This window comes from Coregonus clupeaformis, chromosome 14 (assembly GCF_020615455.1).
Source record: "Coregonus clupeaformis isolate EN_2021a chromosome 14, ASM2061545v1, whole genome shotgun sequence".
Classification (NCBI taxonomy): Eukaryota; Metazoa; Chordata; class Actinopteri; order Salmoniformes; family Salmonidae; genus Coregonus; species Coregonus clupeaformis.
The window spans coordinates 35,293,910-35,316,736 of record NC_059205.1 but is presented as its reverse complement, the minus strand read 5'-3'; the positions used below and the strand labels follow the sequence as shown (position 1 = coordinate 35,316,736).

The window sequence follows — 22,827 nt, the reverse complement described above, 5'->3', positions numbered from 1 at the left end:
TGCGATGGAGAAAGTTAGACTAATGCTATCTTCAGTACGCTCTGGAGAGCGACACATAATTACTTGTTGTACATATAACCTCTTAATGAGAAACTACCAGCAGGTGCGCTCCTTCACATAGAGTATTCCATACAGGTGTGGTCAATAAGCCTACGTCAGAAACATTTTGCTGGTAAAAGGGGGATCTCTGATTACCTGCTGGGGGCATAATATCAAGTGCGCCTAGTGTGGTCTCAATCAAAGTATCCATAGCCTGTACTATAGGCTATAGGCCTAGGCTATACGAAGTGCATGCTCGGAGATGCACAGGGCAAAGTTACATTTCTAAGAAAATGTACTTCCTTCCTGAGTTTTTGTACTGCTGGGATGGTGTAAAGATGCAACCTGGTCTCAGAGCATTTCGTATTATTCTCTATGCAAATCCATTATGTACGTAAATCCAAGACACACCATTTATTATTTCGTAAGTTATGTATTCATTTCTGGATGTCCATCTCCCATTTCGTATAATATGTTATGAACTACAATTCGTATTATATGTTACGAATTAGCTAAATGTATGATATGTTACGAATTCTAGCTAGGTGGCTAACGTTAGCTAGCTAGCTGTCTAAAGGCAGCTGGGTTAGGGGTTAGGGGTTAGGGTTAAGTTTAGGAGTTAGGATAAAGAGTTAGGGTTAGGGTTAGCTAACATGCTAAGCAATTACAAAGTAGCTAAAAAGTAGTAAGTAGTTGAAAAGTTTCTAATTAGCTAAAATGCTAAAGTTGCCCGTGACGAGTTTCGAACTTGCCCACCCATCCACCCCAACCAATCAACCTACTTTTGTTTTTGCCTTAAGTATCCATCTGTCATGGTTCCACCTGTCACCAGAGGGCGGCAGAGACCATCCTAGAGACAATAATGACACTCAGGTGTGTTCTATCACTAATTATGATTTCCCTTTCAAGAGAGGTGTGTTTTCTGTTTCTCTTTGCAGAAGCTTGATTTGTTTGCCATGTGCGTTTGTCTCCTGAGTGAGTTTTCTAGTGTTTGTTGTTTTCCCAGTATTACTGTGATCTTTCTGTTACCAATTCTCAGTAAAGTATCCTAAACCACTGATTCCTCGTCTGGTCTCCTCTCTGCTCCTGGGTCCAACCTCACCACGTCACATAAGCATACCAAACATAACATATAATACTAATTTGAGTGTCCGGATTGGCATTTACTATGTTACATCTAGTCTATGAGACCAGGCTCAAACACTAGGCCAGGGTTCTTCAATTCTGGTCCTGGAGGGCCGAAACACTTCTGTTTTTTATTTCTACCTGGTAGTTAATTGCACTCACCTGGTGTCCCAGGTCTGAATTAGCCCCTGATTAGAAGGAGAGGATGAAAAACAGAGGTGTTTCGGCCCTCCAGGACAGGAATTGAAGAAACCTGCAGTAGGCTATACTACATTACACACTGCAATGGATAAAATATCCCAATGAGCCCTGCCCTGCACTTGCTGATGTATAGTTAAATCCATGTGTGCCACCTAACCAATTGCTGTGCTGTGTGTGGTGGCACTTGAGGAGGCGAGTCAAAGGCTTCTTCCAAAAATAGTTGTTTATTTGTTAAAAAAAGTATAAATATCTGTGCACGCGTACTAGGCCTACTGATGTCCTGTTCAATTTGAGAGGGAGAGTGCAAAGATGAGAAGGAGGACCGGCGGTAAGCTACCGCTGTAATTGATTTGAGTAAAAACAATATGTTTTGTTGCCCATATTGAAGCTATTTATAAGAGTTATTGATCTCACAAAAAACATATTAGAGTAATTTTCATAACTTACATTACTATGAAGCGGCAGCCACGGAGATGGACAGTGCATGGGTGCTGAAAGGCTAATTCATTTAAACAGTCTTCATTTTAGGGTACTAACAACAAGAGGGCTTTGTGTTGGAACCTATTTCCTACTATTCAAGAAATAAGAGGTAGGCCTACCTGTTTGACAGACAAAATTATAGTTTACTATCCATAGATTTTGTCAGCCAATTCCTTCAGTCACCATGCACTTCTTAAATATCTCAGTGTCAGTGAAGGGCTTGGTGTGTTAAGTTAAAACCAGGGCTCGAATTGAGGGGGTATGTCAGGGTATTGTGACGTTTGTTAAAGAAAATGTGTTTGTTAAAGAAAATGTCTACCCATTGTTAGCTTAAAATGTGTAAAAGAAAATGAAATGGACCTGATTATATAAAGTGATAATGACTCTTTAGTCTGCAATGCTTAATGGTAGCAACATTCAGAGTCTGCGTACAACATTCTACAGCCGAGGAGACAGAAAATGTACTTTGCTTGGGAAGTAATATGTGATTCTGTCACTATCAATTGACGTTCAACATTTCAACAGGCTATTAACAACATACTAACTCTAAATCAGTCAGGAACAAGCCAGGTAGCCTAAGAAAGAACGAAAATGTATTATTTAGGCTATATTATTATTTCAAGTTTATAGCCTGCCATTTAAGAAATTAATTGTGAACCATTTGTGACACGCTACAGGCTGGCAGGAGCGCTCAGCATATCAACAACATGCCTACAGTGGGGAAAAAAAGTATTTAGTCAGCCACCAATTGTGCAAGTTCTCCCACTTAAAAAGATGAGAGAGGCCTGTAATTTTCATCATAGGTACACGTCAACTATGACAGACACATTGAGAAAAAAAATTCCAGAAAATCACATTGTAGGATTTTTAATGAATTTATTTGCAAATTATGGTGGAAAATAAGTATTTGGTCACCTACAAACAAGCAAGATTTCTGGCTCTCACAGACCTGTAACTTCTTCTTTAAGAGGCTCCTCTGTCCTCCACTCGTTACCTGTATTAATGGCACCTTTTTTTAACTTGTTATCAGTATAAAAGACACCTGTCCACAACCTCAAACAGTCACACTCCAAACTCCACTACGGCCAAGACCAAAGAGCTGTCAAAGGACACCAGAAACAAAATTGTAGACCTGCACCAGGCTGGGAAGACTGAATCTGCAATAGGTAAGCAGCTTGGTTTGAAGAAATCAACTGTGGGAGCAATTATTAGGAAATGGAAGACATACAAGACCACTGATAATCTCCCTCGATCTGGGGCTCCACGCAAGATCTCACCCCGTGGGGTCAAAATGATCACAAGAACGGTGAGCAAAAATCCCAGAACCACACGGGGGGGACCTAGTGAATGACCTGCAGAGAGCTGGGACCAAAGTAACAAAGCCTACCATCAGTAACACACTACGCCGCCAGGGACTCAAATCCTGCAGTGTCAGACGTGTCCCCCTGCTTAAGCCAGTACATGTCCAGGCCCGTCTGAAGTTTGCTAGAGTGCATTTGGATGATCCAGAAGAGGATTGGGAGAAGGTCATATGGTCAGATGAAACCAAAATATAACTTTTTGGTAAAAACTCAACTACGTCGTGTTTGGAGGACAAAGAATGCTGAGTTGCATCCAAAGAACACCATACCTACTGTGAAGCATGGGGGTGGAAACATCATGCTTTGGGGCTGTTTTTCTGCAAAGGGACCAGGACGACTGATCCGTGTAAAGGAAAGAATGAATGGGGCCATGTATCGTGAGATTTTGAGTGAAAACCTCCTTCCATCAGCAAGGGCATTGAAGATGAAACGTGGCTGGGTCTTTCAGCATGACAATGATCCCAAACACACCGCCCGGGCAACGAAGGAGTGGCTTTGTAAGAAGCATTTCAAGGTCTTGGAGTGGCCTAGCCAGTCTCCAGATCTCAACCCCATAGAAAATCTTTGGAGGAGTTGAAAGTCTGTGTTGCCCAGTGACAGCCCCAAAACATCACTGCTCTAGAGGATATCTGCATTGAGGAATGGGCCAAAATACCAGCAACAGTGTGTGAAAACCTTGTGAAGACTTACAGAAAAGGTTTGACCTGTGTCATTGCCAACAAAGGGTATATAACAAAGTATTGAGAAACTTTTGTTATTGACCAAATACTTATTTTCCACCATAATATGCAAATAAATTCATAAAAAATCCTACAATGTGATTTTCTGGAATTTTTTTTCTCATTTTGTCTGTCATAGTTGACGTGTACCTATGATGAAATTTACAGGCCTCTCTCATCTTTTTAAGTGGGAGAACTTGCACAATTGGTGGCTGACTAAATACTTTTTTTCCCCACTGTATATATTTCATATTTAGGCTGTATAAAATGAAATGTAAAAAAAACAATGACTTTTTTTTTTTACGAAAAATGCCTTATTAGGCTATGAAGTCATTCAACAATGACTGAATTCACTTTTAGAAACATGAGTTTGGCCAGTCCTTGGTTTGAGGATCATGCGGTGAGCTATGCATGCCTAGTTTGTTAATTTAGTCTAGCAGATGCTCTTATATTCCCATGCCATAATCACAGTCAACACAAATCTATTTTGTAACAACAATATCATGGCATGAAATAGAATAAATACAAAAATGGTAGCTTCCCAAATAAAAAAAGTTACAAGTGTATATAGGCCTACCTGATGATATGCGGCTGCTGTGTTAAACAACTAATGTTTTTTTCTCAAATTCATTGATGATCAGATACTTCAGTTGTAACTGGTTCTGTTGCGCTCAGTTGATAGACAACTTTAGCACTGATCCAAACATAGACTATACACTTCTTTAACAATAGCCTGTACAGAAATCAAAACGACTCTGGTCCTGCAGCATGCGCTCATTCGTTGTCATGCTCTATTGTGGTATTAAAAAAGATTCTGCTCATCTCCTGTCATGTAAAATGACATAGAATTGCTTGAAATGCGTTAATAAAAGGCAATTTCTTCTCAGTCTGCAAATAAGATGATAGATTCATGCAGTGCTTTTATTATAATGGAGATATTTTCTCCCCTACCCTAGTCCGCAGTGGTCTGTGAATCCACAACCTTCTGGCTACTTTGCCATGTAATGCTTAAAAAAATAGAAAGTACTCACACATCTTGACTTTTTCCACATTTTGTTGTTTTACAAGGTGTGATTCAAATGGATTTAATTGTCTTTTTTTGTGTCAACAATCTACACAAAATATTCAGTAATGTCAAAGTGGAAGAAAATTCGTAAAACAATTATGAAAGATAAAACACTAATATCTTGATTAGATAAGTATCCAACCCCTTTAGTCAATACATGTTATAATCAACTTCGGCAGAGATTACAGCTGTGAGTCTTTCTGGGTAAGTCCCTAAGAGCTTTGCACACCTGGATTGTACAATATTTGCACATTTTTCTTTTAAAAAGTATTCAAGCTCTGTCAAGTTGGTTGTTGATCATTGCTAGACAGTTACAGTGGCTTGCGAAAGTATTCACCCCCCTTGGCATTTTTCCTATTTTGTTGCCTTACAACCTGGAATTAAAATGGATTTGTGGGGGGTTTGTATCATTTGATTTACACAACATGCCTACCACTTTGAAGATGCAAAATATTTTTGTGTGTGAAACAAACAAGAAATAAGACAGAAAAACATGAGCGTGCATAACTATTCAACCCCCCCCCCCATTCACCAGAGTACCTTCTTCCATATGGTTGGGGAGTCTCACACATGCCTTTTGGCGAACACCAAATGTGTTTGCTTATTTTTTTCTTTAAGCAATGGCTTTTTTCTGGCCACTCTTCTGTAAAGCCCAGCTCTGTGGCGTGTACGGCTTAAAGTGGTCCTATGGACAGATACTCCAATCTCCGCTGTGGAGCTTTGCAGCTCCTTCAGGGTTATCTTTGGTCTCTTTGTTGCCTCTCTGATTAATGCCCTCCTTGCCTGGTCCGTGAGTTTTGGTGGGCGGCCCTCTCTTGGCAGGTTTGTTGTGGTGCCATATTCTTTCAATTTTTTAATAATGGATTTAATGGTGCTCCGTGGGATGTTCAAAGTTTCTGATATTTTTTTATAACCCAACCCTTATCTGTACTTCTCTACAACTTTGTCCCTGACCTGTTTGGAGAGCTCCTTGGTCTTCATGGTACCGCTTGCTTGGTGGTGCCCCTTGCTTAGTGGTGTTGCAGACTCTGGGGCCTTTCAGAACAGGTGTATATATACTGAGATCAGATGTGACAGATCATGTGACACTTAGATTGCACACAGGTGGACTTTATTTAACTAATTATGTGACTTCTGAAGGTAATTGGTTGCACCAGATCTTATTTAGGGGCTTCATAGCAAAGGGGGTGAATACATATGCACGCACCACTTTTCAGTTATTTATTTTTTAGAATTTTCTATCACAATATATATTTTTCATTTCACTTCACCAATTTGGACTATTTTGTGTATGTCCATTACATGAAATCCAAATAAAAATCATTTAAAATTACAGGTTGTAATGCAACAAAATAGGAAAAACGCCAAGAGGGATGAATACTTTTGCAAGGCACTGTATTTTCAAGTCTTGCCATAGGTTTTCAAGCCAATGAAAGTCAAAACAGTAATTAGGCCACTCAGTAACATTCAATGTCATCTTGGTAAGCAACTCCAGTGTATATTTGGCCTAGTGTTTTAGGTTATTGTCTTGCTGAAAAGTGAATTTGTCTCCCAGTGTATGTTGGAAAGCAGACTGAACCAGGTGTTCCTCTAGGATTTTGCCTGTGCTTAGCTCTATTCCGTTAATTTTTATCATAAACAAACTCCCTAGTCCTTGCCCATGACAAGCATACCGATAACATGATGCAGCCGCCACCATGCTTGAAAATACAAAGAGTGGTACTGAGTGATGTGTTGTGTTGCATTTGCCCCAAACATAACGCTTTGTATTCAGGACATAAAGTTAATTTCAATGCCACATTTTTTTGCAGTTTTACTTTAGTGCCTTATTGCAAACAGGATGCATGTTTTGAAATATTGTTATTCTGTACAGGCTTACTTCTTTTAACTCTGTCAATTAGGTTAGTATTGTGGAGTAACTACAATGTTGTTGATCCATCCTCAGTTTTTTCCTATCACAGCCATTCAACTCTGTAACTGTTTTAAAGTCACTTTGGCCTCATGGTGAAATCCCTAAACGGTTTGTTTCCTCTCCAGCAACTGAGTTAGGAAGGACGCCTGTATCTTTGTAATGACTGGGATTACTGATACACCAATCTAAGTGTAATTCATAGCTTCACCATGCTCAACTTACTATGTGACTTGTTTTTTACTCCTGAACTTATTTAGGCTTGCCATAACAAAGGGGTTGAATACTTATTGACTCAAGACATTTCCGTTTTTCATTTTTAATGAATTTGCTAAAATTTCTAAAAACATAATTCCACTATGACATTATAGGGTATTGTGTGTAGGCCAGTGACACACAATCTCAATGTAATCTATTTTAAATCCAGGCTGTAACACAACAAAATGTGGAACAGGGGTGTGAATACTTTCTGAATGCACTGTACATGCTAGATATAGACTTTCTCTGTATATAGGCATACAGAGAAAATAGACCGTGAGGCAAGTCAGTCAGGAATACTTGAGCTAGAAATGGCAGAGTTGGGGAGTAATATGAGAGAGAGAGAGTGTGTGAGAGAGAGAGAGAGAGACAGAGACAGTGAGAGATAGAGAGTTGAGAGAGAGAGAGGGTGGACAGCTCCAACTCACTGATTGACAGAGACAGGCTTCTAGGCCTACACCAACAGCTGAGTCTAAGAATGGTGGATGTGAGGATGTGGATACAGTACACAGGTTATAGATATAAATAGAAGACACATGGAGGAGACCTAGTTATTTAGAATGCTACTGACATTTACAGTAGATAGTTAAAGAAAACAAAAATGTAATCACAGAACTGTGGGTCAACCAATTCAACTGGGACAGTGTTTGGCAGCTCTAGCGCTTACATTAATCAAATATCATTGCACAACTTCACACTGTTCATAATGAGTTGAAAGATGTTATTAACAAAGTGCATACTCAACATTAATGTAGTCTTTTTTTGGGATGCACTCAAATACCACAATAATCACATTAACAGTAGGCTACTTGCTGATTCACTCACTACATTCTGTAACCCCTAAAAACTTTGTAAAGGTAATGTGACACCTGCAACGGAGGGATATACCAAAGTCGAGAACATATGTCCCACTCTGTGGGGGTTGATGAAAGGGCGAAGGGGTGGAGACAGGAGCTGAGGGGATGTGGGACAGGGGAATCTCTAACTTCAGCTCTAACAGTTGGACTTTACGGTCTACTGTATGAGCACAAGGACAACGCACACGCCATTGTAGATGAGCAAATTTTTTTATGCTGCATGAGTAAGAGGTGGGCAGTTACCTCAGCAATAACAGGAAGAACAGTGGCAACACGTGGAAGTAAATCCAAAGTGGAAACCTAGTCAAGGTCAGACAAGGCAGGATTAAAATATTCTTCAACTGCAGAAAACTGCAAGATATTAAATAACAAATTAAGTGCAACATTTGTGGAAATGGGATGTACCAACTGTGTTGGATACAGGAGGTGAACAACTGGATTTTATAGTGTACATTCAAATAAGTGAGTTTCTGAAAGGTAGAACACCTGCCACATCTACACATGAAGAGTTGAATGTCAAAAACTTGCAGAAGATTGCATCTCGATTGAATTACCAAACCTTTGGATTGATTCAATGAAAAGTGATTTACATCAACTGAAGGTCTTGGTTTTGGATTATAACATGCAGGATTGGTAACTCACACTGGCATAGTAAGCAATACAGAAACAACAACCTACAGGATCATTGGATACACACATGAACTATAGGGTGTAGTCTTCCAGAGGAAGAGATAAAAGCTTAATTATTTTTTCAGTTGAGGCTAGATTCAGTGAGTTGAGATGTTTCTCAATACCATTCTGGTGGTCTTGACTGACCTAGCAGCCGGATTCATGGGAAGTGCCAATTTCCGCCGCCATTTTCACCTGTTGTTGTCATGCCTGATCGTGTTTGGACCTGCCCTGAGCATGTGGGTCTCCCAACACAGCATCTTCGCCAAAAGGACTAATTTTCTTTACAGGTGAGAACTAAGATGGGCTCAAACAATAATGCATGATTGCCTTATTGTTGGTTTCAGGGTCTTTTTCTCAAGTACAGTGCCTTCAGGAAGTATTCACACCCCTTGAATTCTTACATATTTTGTGTTACAGCCTGAATTCTGAGATTTTGTGACACTGGTCTACACAAAATAACTCATCATTTCAGAGTGGTATTATGTTTTTAGACATTTTTACAAATTAATTACAAATGAAAAGCTGAAATGTCTTGAGTCAATAAGTATTCAACCCCTTTGTTATGGGAAGCCTAAATAAGTTCTGGAGTAAAAATGTGCTTAACAGGTAATAAGTTGCATGGACTCTGTGTGCAATAATAGTGTTTAACATTATTTTTTTATGACTACCTCATCTCTGTACCCCACACATACAATTATCTGTAAGGTCCCTCAGTCGAGCAGTGAATTTCAAACACAGATTCAACCACAAAGACCAGGGAGGTTTTCCAATGCCTCGCAAAGAAGGGCACCTATTGGTAGATGGGTAAAAATAAAATAAAAGCAGACATTGAATATCCCTTTGAGCATGGTGAAGTTATTAATTACACTTTGGATGGTGTATCAATACACCCAGTCACTACAAAGATACAGGCATCCTTCCTAACTCAGTTGCCGGGGAGGAAGGAAACTGTGTAGGGATTTCACCATGAGGCCAATGGTGACTTTAAAACAGTTACAGAGTTTAATGGCTGTGATAGGAGAAAACTGAGGATGGATCAACAACATTGTAGTTACTCCACAATACTAACCTAAATGACAGAGTGAAAAGAAGGAAGCCTGTACATAATAACAATATTCCAAAACATGCCTGCCAGTGAATTAAAACCATGTTCCAACCATCTAGTCATTTCTTTACCATTCAGAGCATTCCTGCGCTCAGGCTGGGGATGGACCTGCATCTTCGTCGGCTCCTTTGTCTTCCTCCTCTCCTTCTCAGTACGCAGATCCCTCGTTCTCTCACTGCGACACCTGTCCAGGCTGGTGGTGGCAGGCGTGCTGTGGGTGGGGTTCCGGAAGCTTCTGGATGTCCTTGAGAACGCCACAGGGAGCTGCTACGAGCCCCTCAGCGCTGTAGATGGCCAGCCCACGGTGGACGGCCAGCCCTTCCTACTACTTCGGGAGGGGGCGAGCAAGAAGTTGTGTGTGGGAAACGGCATGCTGTGGCGCGGCTATGAGGTCTCTGAGGACATCTTTTTGCTGTGTCTGTGCTGCCTGCTGGTGGCAGAGGAGACGGCTGTGTTCGGGCCCTACCTGACTCTGGGTGGGCCCTCGGGGGCCCCGCTGCGCCTGCTCTTCCTGTTCTGTGTCATCCTGCTGGGCCTCTGGGTGTTCTTGCTTCTCTGCCTGCTGGCCTACTTCCCCGCATTCCCCACACAGATCTTAGGAGGGGCCCTGGGGTGTCTTAGTTGGAGGGGCCTGTATCAGGGCTGGTACCGCCTGGGCCCCAGCTGGTACTGTCCTGGACGACCAGGGGTGGGACTCTTAACCAAGAAGGAAGGGGGACAGCCTGAGTGAAAGAATGAGGGGAATGGCTTTAGGCATAAACACATCTCATAAAACTTAGGCACTGGGCTAATGAATGTGCTGTCTTTTTCATGAAAGAATGAGGGGCTAATTAAACCCTCTACAGAATGTTAAGTCATTTTTAACTGCTGTCAACTATCATCGAGTTATTGTACTTGATAATAAATATTTGTTTGTGAACTTGTCTACAGGCAGTTTTATGATAAATAAAAGGCTTCATTCAATTGGTTGGCTGTCTTTCAGACCTCAGGTGCCATCATTTTGCAAAAGTACATGCATATCAATATGGTATTAACTAGGCCTCGAACACATTTTTACAGTGCACCTGACCATAAAACATTTATTACATAATGCTGTATCATTTTGATTATGCATCTTTGACAGTGCTGGCCATGTAAGTAAGAAGTTAAATTAATTACTTGTGATTTTATTCAAATCAGACCAAATGTGTTGAATGAACATGTTAAACTTTGCATAAGCACCACTGTTCCGTGTCAAATTATAATTGGATAATACAGTCTACGACTGTACTTAAACATAATAACTTCAACATCCAGTTGTTGTTTTTTCTCCAAGTCAGCTTTAATAATACAATTACTCCAAAAGCTCCAGGCACAAAAAAAAAGCTGACATGAATTACAAGTCTAAGACAAATAGACAAATTGTATAACATGAAAATGACAGGTGAATGCACATTCTTTTAAAGAAATGCAAGCTGTTGAAATACAAGCTTAAATGTAAGTTTCTCATTTTTGAAAAATAAAGTGAGTTACTCCAAAAACAATGCATTTCTTTCTGAAGACAAGATGGTCCCCAAAACAGTGTGAAATACAAACAAATCATGTCTGGGAGATGACGAACATTGATTACTTGATTTAATAAAATAAAAATGGAAGAATACAGTTTCTTCAAAAAAACATTAATTTAAAAAATGCACTGCCAGAAGAAAAAAAAAGGGGGGGGACACACAATATATACAGGAACATGCTGTGTCTCTACTGGTGATTTTTTTTTTAAACAACACTGACATTTTCTGTGTGACTGCTCTTTTGGAGAAGATACATTTCATACTAAATTCATAGGACAAGTTGAAACAGATCAGGAACTGGAAAAAGGAGGGATTTTTGAGGTCATGGTATCCAGTGGTTGCCAGTGACAGTTCATTAGTGAATCATAGAGCTCCTCACTCCTCTCCATGAATTCTTTGTTCAGTGCATCCACATCCAGGTGAGGGTTGGGTTCTGGCAGGGAAGAGTAAATAAGTCAACAAGCCAATGGATTTGAATGCAACAGAGTCAGGCAATGGCAACAATACATTTAAAAGGAAAAACAACAAAGACCTTATACAGTGAGGGAAAAACGTATTTGATCCCCTGCTGATTTTGTACGTTTGCCCACTGACAAAGAAATGATCAGTCTATAATTGTAATGGTAGGTTTATTTGAACAGTGAGAGACAGAATAACAACAACAAAATCCAGAAAAACGCATGTCATAAATTGATTTGCATTTTAATGAGGGAAATAAGTATTTGACCCCCTCTCAATCAGAAAGATTTCTGGCTCCCAGGTGTCTTTTATACAGGTAACGAGCTGAGATTAGGAGCACACTCTTAAAGGGAGTGCTCCTAATCTCAGTTTGTTACCTGTATAAAAGACACCTGTCCACAGAAGCAATCAATCAATCAGATTCCAAACTCTCCACCATGGCCAAGACCAAAGAGCTCTCCAAGGATGTCAGGGACAAGATTGTAGACCTACACAAGGCTGGAATGGGCTACAAGACCATCGCCAAGCAGCTTGGTGAGAAGGTGACAAAAGTTGGTGCGATTATTCGCAAATGGAAGAAACACAAAGAACTGTCAATCTCCCTCTGCCTGGGGCTCCATGCAAGATCTCACCTCGTGGAGTTGCAATGATCATGAGAATGGTGAGGAATCAGCCCAGAACTACACGGGAGGATCTTGTCAATGATCTCAAGGCAGCTGGGACCATAGTCACTAAGAAAACCATTGGTAACACACTACGCCGTGAAGGACTGAAATCCTGCAGCGCCCGCAAGGTCCCCCTGCTCAAGAAAGCACATATACAGGCCATTCTGAAGTTTGCCAATGAACATCTGAATGATTCAGAGGAGAACTGGGTGAAAGTGTTGTGGTCAGATGAGACCAAAATGGAGCTCTTTGGCATCAACTCAACTCGCCGTGTTTGGAGGAGGAGGAATGCTGCCTATGACCCCAAGAACACCATTCCCACCGTCAAACATGGAGGTGGAAACATTATGCTTTGGGGGTATTTTTCTGGGGACAGGACAACTTCACCGCATCAAAGGGACGATGGACGGGGCCATGTACCGTCAAATCTTGGGTGAGAACCTCCTTCCCTCAGCCAGGGCATTGAAAATGGGTTGAGGATGGGTATTCCAGCATGACAATGATCCAAAACACACGGCCAAGGCAACAAAGGAGTGGCTCAAGAAGAAGCACATTAAGGTCCTGGAGTGGCCTAGCCAGTCTCCAGACCTTAATCCCATAGAAAATCTGTGGAGGGAGCTGAAGGTTCGAGTTGCCAAACGTCAGCCTCGAAACCTTAATGACTTGGAGAAGATCTGCAAAGAGGAGTGGGACAAAATCCCTCCTGAGATGTGTGCAAATCTGGTGGCCAACTACAAGAAACATCTGACCTCTGTGATTGCCAACAAGGGTTTTGCCACCAAGTACTAAATCATGTTTTGCAGAGGGGTCAAATACTTATTTCCCTCATTAAAATGCAAATCAATTTATAACATTTTGGCATGTGTTTTTCTGGATTTTTTTGTTGTTATTCTGTCTCTCACTGTTCAAATAAACCTACCATTAAAATTATTAATTATTAGAATTATAGACTGATCATTTCTTTGTCAGTGGGAAAACGTACAAAATCAGCAGGGGATCAAATACTTTTTTCCACTCACTGTATCTGCAGAAAATTACATTTTTCTTTTGTGCATGTGAAAGGATAGTGAAGAGTTACCTTCTGCTGCCTCTTCTTCAGGCTCATCTGTGGACTCCTGTGTTTGCTAATGTGAAAAACAAGACAACAGAAATGAATCATTGTGAACACTTGAGGACAACGGTTAGCATGAAAACCCTTTTTAGACAGATCTCATTCGATTAAGGGATAGGTTATGGGGAATTATGAGGGGAAAGATCACAGGAGCTTGTCAGGAAGCCTTACCTCTGAGGAAGTATGCATGTCTGTGTGCATGGGGGGCATGCTAATGGGAGGTGGGGGTCCCATCATCCCATGGGGGCCTGGAGGGGGGTACCCCCCGTAAGGACCGTACCCACTGTAGTTGTAGCTGTTGTACTGGTCATAGCCCCACTGAGGGTAGTAATTCTGGTTGGGTTGTTGATAGTACGGCTGTTGGTAATTGTTGTGGTAGGAGTTGTGGTTCTGGTTGTTATAGCTGTTCATTTTATGGCTAAATAGCAAGGAAACAGGAAAAATTAATGTTAGGTGCAGTGGATGTCAAGTTAGGAGGACAATCATACATAGTATAGCAACTTTCAACAAAGACAGACCAGCATGACACTAATCGACCCTAACACAGTATAATTTATACACTTATTTCAGAAGAAGATTAGAACCATACCTCTTGTTCACAGCTATGCTGATCCTGATTGGTTTTGTCCCCAGGCCTGAGGCGTTCTGACACTCATCGATGGCTTTCTTCTGTTCGTTCTCATCCTCAAACTTGATGAAGCCATAACCTCTGCGAGAGCAAGCAAAACGCTAAAACCCTGAGCACACATTCTGTCCGGACTCGCCGTATCATGCTAATCAAATACATAATTAATTCGAAAACAAAAATGGTATGGTAGAACTGAAACTTGTTGTTTTACTTTCAATATGAAGTAGCATCACTTCAATTGTGAGTTGCTCTTGCTTACCCTATATGGGGAAAACAATAGTTTTAGCATAAATGTCAGAAACAAACTTTTCCAGTATTTCTGGGAAAATTTACCAGTGGTAACAGTGGTGAAGATACCCAACACACTCGTATATCTACACACAATCCAATTAAATAAGGATCTATTGTTTCAAAATGTCATGAGATTTTACAAGGAATTTAAATGTAATGAAATGTCTGATTAATTCAAATTGTGTTCAAAATAAGGTGGTGCATAACTAGCATCACCAAATAACATGAATGTATAAGTCTGTTCAGCGCTCATACCTGGAGTTACCGTACTGATCAGAGACCACTTTGCCTCCTTTGCAGGAAGGGTACTTCTTCAGGAAGAACTGATGAAGTTGGTAGTCATCCACTTCTGAAGACAGATCTCCCACAAAGACAGAAAATTCCGGCCTGAGGATGCATAAAAAAAGAGACACAGAGAGAGAGGGATTAATAAGGTGAACCAACACCATACCATCTAGCGTTTTCTTTCTCACAATATTTTTTCTGGAGGTAGGAAATATCACACAGAGCAGCAAACATGACAAACAAGTTACTGCGGGTTCCAACAACAGAATCATGCATCAAATGAAGAGGAAGAAAGTAAAACAGCTTACCCAGCTTCTGGCCGTTTCCCGTAAGTTGCATAGTTTAACTTAAACTTTCTGGGCTATACAGGAAGAAAGAACAAGCAGTCAAGCACCTTCAAAGACAAACGTGTGTAGCAAGGACATATATTGCTGGAAAATAAAGAGTATATTATTAGAGAAGAACATTTTATTTGGTTTACATACCTCCACCACCTACAGGCTTTATTCCATTCGTCAGTTAGTTCCTAACAGAGTTTATTCACCAGCTTCAAACATTTTAGTGATCCAATTGACATTTTAGTCATTTAGCAGACGCTCTTATCCAGAGCGACTTACAATTAGTGAGTGCATACATTTTTTCATACCCACAACCCTTGCGTTGCAAGCGCCATGCTCTACCAACTGAGCTACAGCTAAAAACAAAGTCTATTTACAAACTGCCTCAACCACCTTCATCAGGAAGAAAACGGACCTCAGTAACTTTGCTGTAATGTAAATTTGAGATACTGTATTCCGTTCCATCAACCTCAAATTAAGGTGGGGGCCAATGCTAGTGAAGCTCCGCTATCAACAATACATTTGAAACTAAAACTAGAGGGTGGTCGTCCGCTAATACATCATCAGTAAGTTGTTCAAATGAACTATGAATATTAGAAATGTCAAGCTTATAATGAGTGCTCACCGGATTTGATCCAGGAACTAGCTTCCCATTCAGTCTGTGAACGCATCGGTCAACGCTGGCTTCGTCTGACATTTCCACAAAGCAATAGCCTGCTGAACCACTGTAGAACAAGAGATTGAATTAGTGACAATAGTGTGATACAACTACATTTTAGAAACGGACAGAAAACCCCAATGTGGGGTAATAATATCCCACAAATATTGTATTTTAGAATTACCTTATCAATTCACAGCTCTGTGGTAAGTAAATCAAGTACTTCACTAAAATGACAACAGGAGGTTCTAGAACAACTGGCATTTAAGGTTAGGGTAGCCTGGCATTGTAGCTGATAGGGTTCAATTACTCACAATGTATTTTAATCACTGACTGATTCTAATTTGGGCAAGTAGTGGCTTGATCTATAGCCTACATGCAATAGTGTGGACTATTTTCAAACAAGTGAACACATGCTAAACACATGGCATCACTTGACTACATTAGACAGAGGTGTGATGAACATACCCTGTTACTCTGTGGGTAATGATCTTAACACCATACGCCGTCTCGCCCATAGTGCTGAAGGCTTGTTTGATGAAATTCTCATCCATGTATGGGTCCAGCTATGAAGAAGATTGTGTAGAGTTATCTGTCTGTAAGATATACACTTGCAAATATCCCATTCATATCCATGAAATATAAAGCTGGCTACAGTACAAGCCAGGAAATAGAGAATAGTGAGAGAAGTCCTAGTTAGGTTAGGCATAATGTTAACAGTGTGTTTAAAGTTAGGTGTAAAATGTTGCTACAATTATGACTTTGTGGCTGTGGTAACTAGTCACGACCAAACATTTGTTGAACGTAATTCAATTCGTCAGACACTTCCTTCACCATGGAGTGGAGTTTAGTCAGCTATGATAACTAATGACAAACCAAATGTCTGCCTAGGCTCAGGAGTAGCTGTAAGCACGTTAGATGATTACCAAAGACAGGTTTAGAAACGATGTTATTATTATGCGCTGTACTACTACTAGGCCCAGCCAGGGCAGCAAGCTAGCTAAACTGTCGGAATTCGGGAACGTTACTTTTGAGAAGTTAACACATTTTAATTAGGTAGCGAATACATCTCTGGCTGTATCTCTTATCCTGTTTTTAAATAAATGTCCACATAGCTATACACATTATACACTTCACATCAATTGGAGAACTTAGCTAGCTGACGTTAGCAAGCTAGGTACTGTAGCTACGTAACGTTCCTATATAGCTAGTCTAGTGTAGCTAAAGTAGCTGGCTAGTGCCGGCTAAAACGTTTTCTACCAGTCAGTTAGTAACAAGAGGATTAAAACAGAGCGAACGTACATCACCCATCCAAAGGCTTGTCATCCTGTTGAACATATTGGTGCTTTATTTTTTTTGGGGGGGTATCCTACAAACACGAATATGTAGTTACTAGTTAAGTTGTATAAATGGATAGCTTTTCCTCCCGAAACTGGTGCTAGTGAAATCAATGATGGTGAAGACCACGCCTCCGGAAATTCGGTTAGTAAATAAATTGACTTGCAAGAATGGACACATCTTCAATTGATTTCCGCATTAGATTATGTAGCCGACTTCGACATTATTGACTTCATAGATCAGTGTTAATAACAATAAAAAAAACTCAGTGCCAGTTGTCTGGACATTATTTTCGCTAGGGGGCGATATGGATTCTATCCGTCCTTCGAAACAGTGTGACGAGATTTTCTTTCGGCATTGATTATTCAGGAAGTTAACGTCTACATTTTCCACCAATCATGGTAACGGATGCTATTCCACTTCCATGGTTACCGCCCAAATATTTTGAACAAACCAATCACGACACCGCATTTAGTAATTTAAAGAAAGTTCGTCATCGGTCGTTGAAATTTAAACTTCAGCTGCTGCAGAAAGAAACACGTTTCAGTAAAGTTTGGGAGGTGATTTTCCATTTCAGGAGATATAAAAGTACATTTATCATCAACGACGTGTGGAATTAATTTGGAGTAAGTAGCTCACGTTTGTTAACGCCTACATTTAGGTTTTGTTGCATGAAATGTAAATAATAAATGACGGAGAAAGGCAGCAAGTTTGCCACCTGCAAGGTACTGTAGTGTAGGTAACGTTAACTTGCTAGTGTGAATTAGTTGTCTAAGATTAGCTAACATGCACGTTTATATAACAAAATATACGTTTTTGTTAGTGTAAGTTATAAGCGACTTGGTTCTATTCTTGCAACGTTACCCTGCAGGGAGACCGAAAGGCAGATTCAAACATGGCTCAATTTGGATTCGACAACGACATTCACAGCATTCTGAAGCTGGATATGCCAATCACAAACGCGCCCATGGCGAGGTGGCAGAGAAAAGCCAGTTCGTCGATGTCGACCAGCAGTGCCAACACCAGCGCTCTATCACCTGGCAAATCCGGAAACAGATCTCTTAGTATGTCCAAGACGCCCAGTAAAACACCAGGTAGCTAGCTATTGTTTTTGCTGTTGAATTTTGCTCTACAGTATTTGCTTCTGTGTATGTAGGTAGTCCCTTTCAACTGTCTATGGGTGTGGCACTGTTACCAATCTGTTTCACCAAGAGTTCTAATACTAATCTGCCCTTCTCTCTTGCTCAGGTAAAAATGGAAAGACACAGTGCACACCTTCCAAGGCAGGCGGTGACCGTTTCATTCCCACTAGAAACAACAAACAGATGGATGTGGCAAGCTTCCTGCTCTCAAAAGAAAATGAGCCCATGGACACAAACCCCTTAGCAGCAACATCAGTGAGGCTTTTCTCTAACATTTCCCATCACATTTGTTGGTATATTGTATTGTAGCTAAAAATCGACACATTTGTCATTGTAGGAGAACCAGAAAGCATGGTCTGTTACACTCAACGGATTTGACATTGAGGAGGCAAAGATCTTGCATCTAGGAGGAAAACCCTTGAATGCTCCAGAAGGTAGGTCTACCGTTGGGAATGATTGTGTGACTTTGTCAGTTGATTGATATCAGAATCTAGTGTCCAATTCTCTTTTCTTTCCAGGTTACCAGAACAACTTGAAAGTTCTCTACAGTCAGGTTTCTACCCCAGTCTCCACCAAAAAGACCAGATACATACCATCTGTGCCTGACAGAATCTTAGATGCTCCTGAACTCCGAAATGATTTCTGTGAGTCCTGCCAATACAGTACTACAAATATCTAATAACCTGTCTGGGGAGTAGGTATCGAGGGACTTAACCTAGGGGTGTGTGTCATAGACGCTCCTGAACTTCAAAATGACGACTGAGTCTCCTAACACAGTAAATGTCCAGTAACCTACCGGGGAAGGAATCCTAGCTATGGGTGTAACATGGGCCTGCTGTGATGCATAAATCACACATTGATTTACATTTTAATAATTTAGCAGATGCTCTTATCCACAGGGGGGGTGGTGCTGTGGGATTATTTCAGATACTCTTTGAAGAGGTAGGGGTTCGGTTGTTTTTGGAAGACTCTGCTGTCCTAGCTTGAGGGAGAAGCTGGTTCCACCATTAGGGTTTAAGCATAGCCTGAGGGTAGGGAGGGGCATTTGCTCTTCCGTAGGCAAGTACCATGGTCTTGTAGTGGATGCAAGCTTCTAGTAGAAGCCAGTGGAGGTGCGGGGTGACGTGGAAGTACTTGGGAAGGTTGAACACCAGGCAGGCTGCAGTGTTCTGTATAAGTTGCAGGGGTTTGATGGCATAAGTGGGGAGCCCAGCCAACAGCGAGTTGCAGTTGTCCAGACGGGAGATGACAAGTGCCTGGATTAGGACCTATGCCGCTTCCGGTGCGGTAGGGTCGTACTCTACGGATGTTGTAGAGCATGAACTTGCAGGAGCGAGTCACTGCTTTGATGTTTGCAGAGAACGACCAGGTGTTGTCCAAGGTTCTTTGCAGGGGGGGACACCGTGGAGTAGTCAACCGTGATGGTGAGGTAGGCCTTCCCTGTCTTGTTGAGATTAAGCTTGAGTTGTTTGGCAGACATCCAAGCTGAGATATCTGCCAGGCACGCAGAGATGCGTGTCGCCACCTGGGTGTCAGAAGGGGGGGGGAAGGAGAAAAGTAGTAGTTGCGTGTCATCCGCATAGCAATGATAGGAGAGACCATGTGAGGATATGACGGCGCTGAGTGACTTGATGTATAGAGAGAAGAGGGCCTAGATTTCAATGGGAGATTTACAGAAAGTGATTTAATGCCAGATCAAGTTGGGATCTGGTCCTTTTGGCTTCAGACTCTTAATTCAATCAGGGTGGAAATGGTGGCGGCAGAGAGGAGCATTCTTTGTTAAAAAGCTCCATTGACCTCCTTCTGTTCCCACAGATCTGAACCTATTGGACTGGAGCAGTCGGAACCTTCTCGCAGTTGCCCTTCACAACAGTGTTTATCTGTGGGACGCCACCCAGGGTGACATCGTCCTGCTGATGAAGCTGGAGCGGGAGGAGGACTACATCTGCTCTGTCTCCTGGATCAAGGAGGGCAACTTCCTGGCCATTGGTACCAGTGACTGCAAAGTTCAGGTAAACTGTCTGATGTGAACCTACCCAGCACACATCTAAAATAATTTGGCTTCCAATGCAATTTTATGGTGTTGAAGAGAGTGATTTGCTGCTTCCTGTTTTTTAAAATACATTTAACCTGAATTTGTCTTTGTCCCTAGTTGTGGGATGTGGAGAACCAGAAGCGTCTACGCAGCATGGCCAGCCACACTGCCAGAGTTGGCAGCCTGAGTTGGAACAATCACATTCTTTCCAGGTAAAGATTTGTTTCTGGGGAAAAAACAACGAATGTTCAGGAACAAAAGTTGAGTGAATAGTCAGTCCCACTTATGCCACGATTTTGCATCCCAGACAAAATGTCCACGTCGTGGGAAAATTATTAGGTTGTAAACGATTGTCGTGCGTCTTGGCTCGTTCAGTGTGACCTAGGTCTGCCGATTTTTAAGTACCGCTACAAAGTTCTAGCAGTTTCAATATTTTTGCCTTTAGCGTGCAGTGTGGCTGGTGTTACGAGCCGATCACAGTGACTGACCAATAGGAACACTGCCTGTACAAAGTATGCACACAATCATACGATTATTGTGAATAGTCAGATTAATGTAATAGTTATATTTCAACATTTAGCCTATATGCTGTGCAAAAAACGATTTCCCTAATAGTATTTTCTTTTTTATATACTTGTGGCCAAAATATTTTAAAATATATATATTTTTTTTACCATCTTTATTATTTTCTTTTTCCAGTGGCGCAAGATCTGGTCACATCCACCACCATGACGTGAGGGTAGCGGACCACCACATCTTCACCCTCTCCGGACACTCTCAGGAGGTGTGTGGGCTGGAGTGGTCCCCTGATGGGAGATACCTGGCCAGCGGAGGCAACGACAACCTCGTGTACGTGTGGCCAGGCGTGCAGGAGGGCAGCGGCCAAGGCAGCAATGCTGTCCACGGCTTCAGTGAGCACCAAGGAGCAGTCAAGGTAAATAACAAACTTTTAACAAAATGTCATTCTTGGTGTGAAATGCTAAACTACCATGTTTTATTGAAGGATGGAGTTGGGAATTAATAAAAGGGCACAATTTGATGCACATTGAAGTCCACTCACTGTAAAGAGACGTGCCAAACCCTAATGATTGTTTATCTTACTCAAATGTCTTAGGCTTTGGCCTGGTGCCCATGGCAACCCAACATTCTTGCGTCTGGAGGGGGCACCAGTGACCGACACATCCGCATCTGGAACGTCACCAGTGGCACTTGCATCAGTGCCTTGGACACTCAGTCTCAGGTAACTGCACCCACCTTGAACCCTAATGGGGTTGTATCTGAAGTCTCACTATTTTGTACAGGATGATATTACACCTCCAGGGTCCTGCTGCTCAGTCATAGCAGCATGAATATTTGCATACCAGTCACTTTTTAAATGAGGTTACTTTCCATAATTGCTATGCTGTACAATCAGACCATTAACTGGTGGTCAAATTTGCCTTACAGGTGTCCTCTTTGAAGTTTGCACCAAACTACAAGGAATTGGTCTCCAGCCACGGATATGCCCACGACAACGTAGTCATCTGGAAGTACCCCTCCTTGACTAAAATGGCAGAGCTCAATGGTGAGTGACTGGCCTAAAATTATGAATATTGTATAAAAACTTAATGGCTCTGTATGAAGTTGTCATTAATGGGTCATTTTGTTGTCTGAAGCTGTAAAAGCATCCAAGAGCCTGACGGTAAATGTCCCTCACCCCAGTCTCCTTAACTGGGTAAACATAATCCTAATTTAAATTAAACTGTAGATAAACTTGCTTAATGTCAATCCATCTCAATAATGATGCATGTTTAAAGATGCATTATGCAGAAATTGCTCTGCCATTTCTTGGTTCCTAAAATTCTAATAGTTCGCTTAATTTCACTTTGCAAGCGTGAACAATCTAAATGTATATTCTTTCAGCTTTATGAAGCTGGTGTACAAAACTGAAAGTAAAATAGCACACACTTTTCCAACTGTAGCCATTAGTTTATTCTGGGGTCAAAGTTCAAAACTGATATCTTAAACCACTTTTTTTTTTTTTTTTCACAGGTCATGAGGGCAGAGTCTTGAACATTACCATGAGTCCAGACTGCTCGACTGTTGCCACTGTAGGTGGTGATGAAACTGTCCGCCTCTGGAAGAGCTTTGAGCTGGATCCAGTCAAGAAGAAGGCCAAGGAGCGGATGGTGAAGTCCACCAGCGGTAGTATCCACCAATCTATCCGATAATGGAATTTTTGTATTGTATGTTCAGGTTAGTTATTGATCGACTCATCTGAATTGTTTACTAATGTACCAACTTTTTATTCACTGTAAAATAAAGATTGCCACTTTAAAATTTTCTTCACGTTTGAATATCTTGCAGCCTTGCCACTTGTTCAGAAAGTCTTCAAGGATTATAACCGGAGTTGATTTTAGCGAATACTGTTTGGGCCCTCATTCATTCAATGTGAAACTGAGGATATTTCTTTCTTTGCTGAAACCCATACTTGTTTCTGCTTTTGATTAATTGGTCTGTGGTTAACATTAAGTACAGTAGTCCTGGGATGGTTTGTCA

The 22,827-nt window shown here is 41.3% G+C and overlaps 3 protein-coding genes across 4 annotated transcripts; 2 read left to right on the top strand and 1 right to left on the bottom strand.

The window, feature by feature from the left end:
* The first annotated feature begins 8,089 nt into the window (after positions 1 to 8,089).
* LOC121580974 (fat storage-inducing transmembrane protein 1) lies at positions 8,090 to 10,755 on the top strand. Its single transcript, XM_041896224.2, has 2 exons — positions 8,090 to 8,974; positions 9,871 to 10,755. The coding sequence occupies exons 1-2, from the start codon at positions 8,796 to 8,798 to the stop codon at positions 10,520 to 10,522; spliced, it is 831 nt and encodes a 276-aa protein (XP_041752158.1). The 5' UTR covers positions 8,090 to 8,795; the 3' UTR covers positions 10,523 to 10,755.
* Positions 10,756 to 11,578: 823 nt separating this feature from the next.
* LOC121580973 (tRNA selenocysteine 1-associated protein 1-like) lies at positions 11,579 to 17,500 on the bottom strand. The gene is made up of 9 exons (XM_041896223.2): positions 17,077 to 17,500; positions 16,243 to 16,340; positions 15,742 to 15,841; positions 15,087 to 15,139; positions 14,749 to 14,880; positions 14,164 to 14,283; positions 13,746 to 13,992; positions 13,542 to 13,587; positions 11,579 to 11,772 (listed from the first exon to the last, which is right to left on the bottom strand). Exons 1-9 carry the CDS (start codon positions 17,110 to 17,112, stop codon positions 11,630 to 11,632), a joined length of 975 nt encoding a protein of 324 aa, XP_041752157.1. The 5' UTR covers positions 17,113 to 17,500; the 3' UTR covers positions 11,579 to 11,629.
* A 131-nt stretch (positions 17,501 to 17,631) lies between these two features.
* Positions 17,632 to 22,612, top strand: LOC121580972 (cell division cycle protein 20 homolog). 2 transcript variants are annotated; one of them, XM_041896221.2, is made up of 11 exons: positions 17,632 to 17,738; positions 17,984 to 18,206; positions 18,361 to 18,509; positions 18,592 to 18,688; positions 18,773 to 18,898; positions 20,070 to 20,266; positions 20,407 to 20,501; positions 20,989 to 21,223; positions 21,404 to 21,529; positions 21,736 to 21,853; positions 22,321 to 22,612. In XM_041896221.2, exons 2-11 carry the CDS (start codon positions 18,008 to 18,010, stop codon positions 22,497 to 22,499), a joined length of 1,521 nt encoding a protein of 506 aa, XP_041752155.1. In that variant the 5' UTR covers positions 17,632 to 17,738; positions 17,984 to 18,007; the 3' UTR covers positions 22,500 to 22,612. The 2 variants fall into 2 exon arrangements, with proteins under 2 accessions (XP_041752155.1, XP_041752154.1); XM_041896220.2 differs by having other exon boundaries at positions 17,638 to 17,672.
* The last annotated feature ends 215 nt before the right edge of the window (positions 22,613 to 22,827 follow it).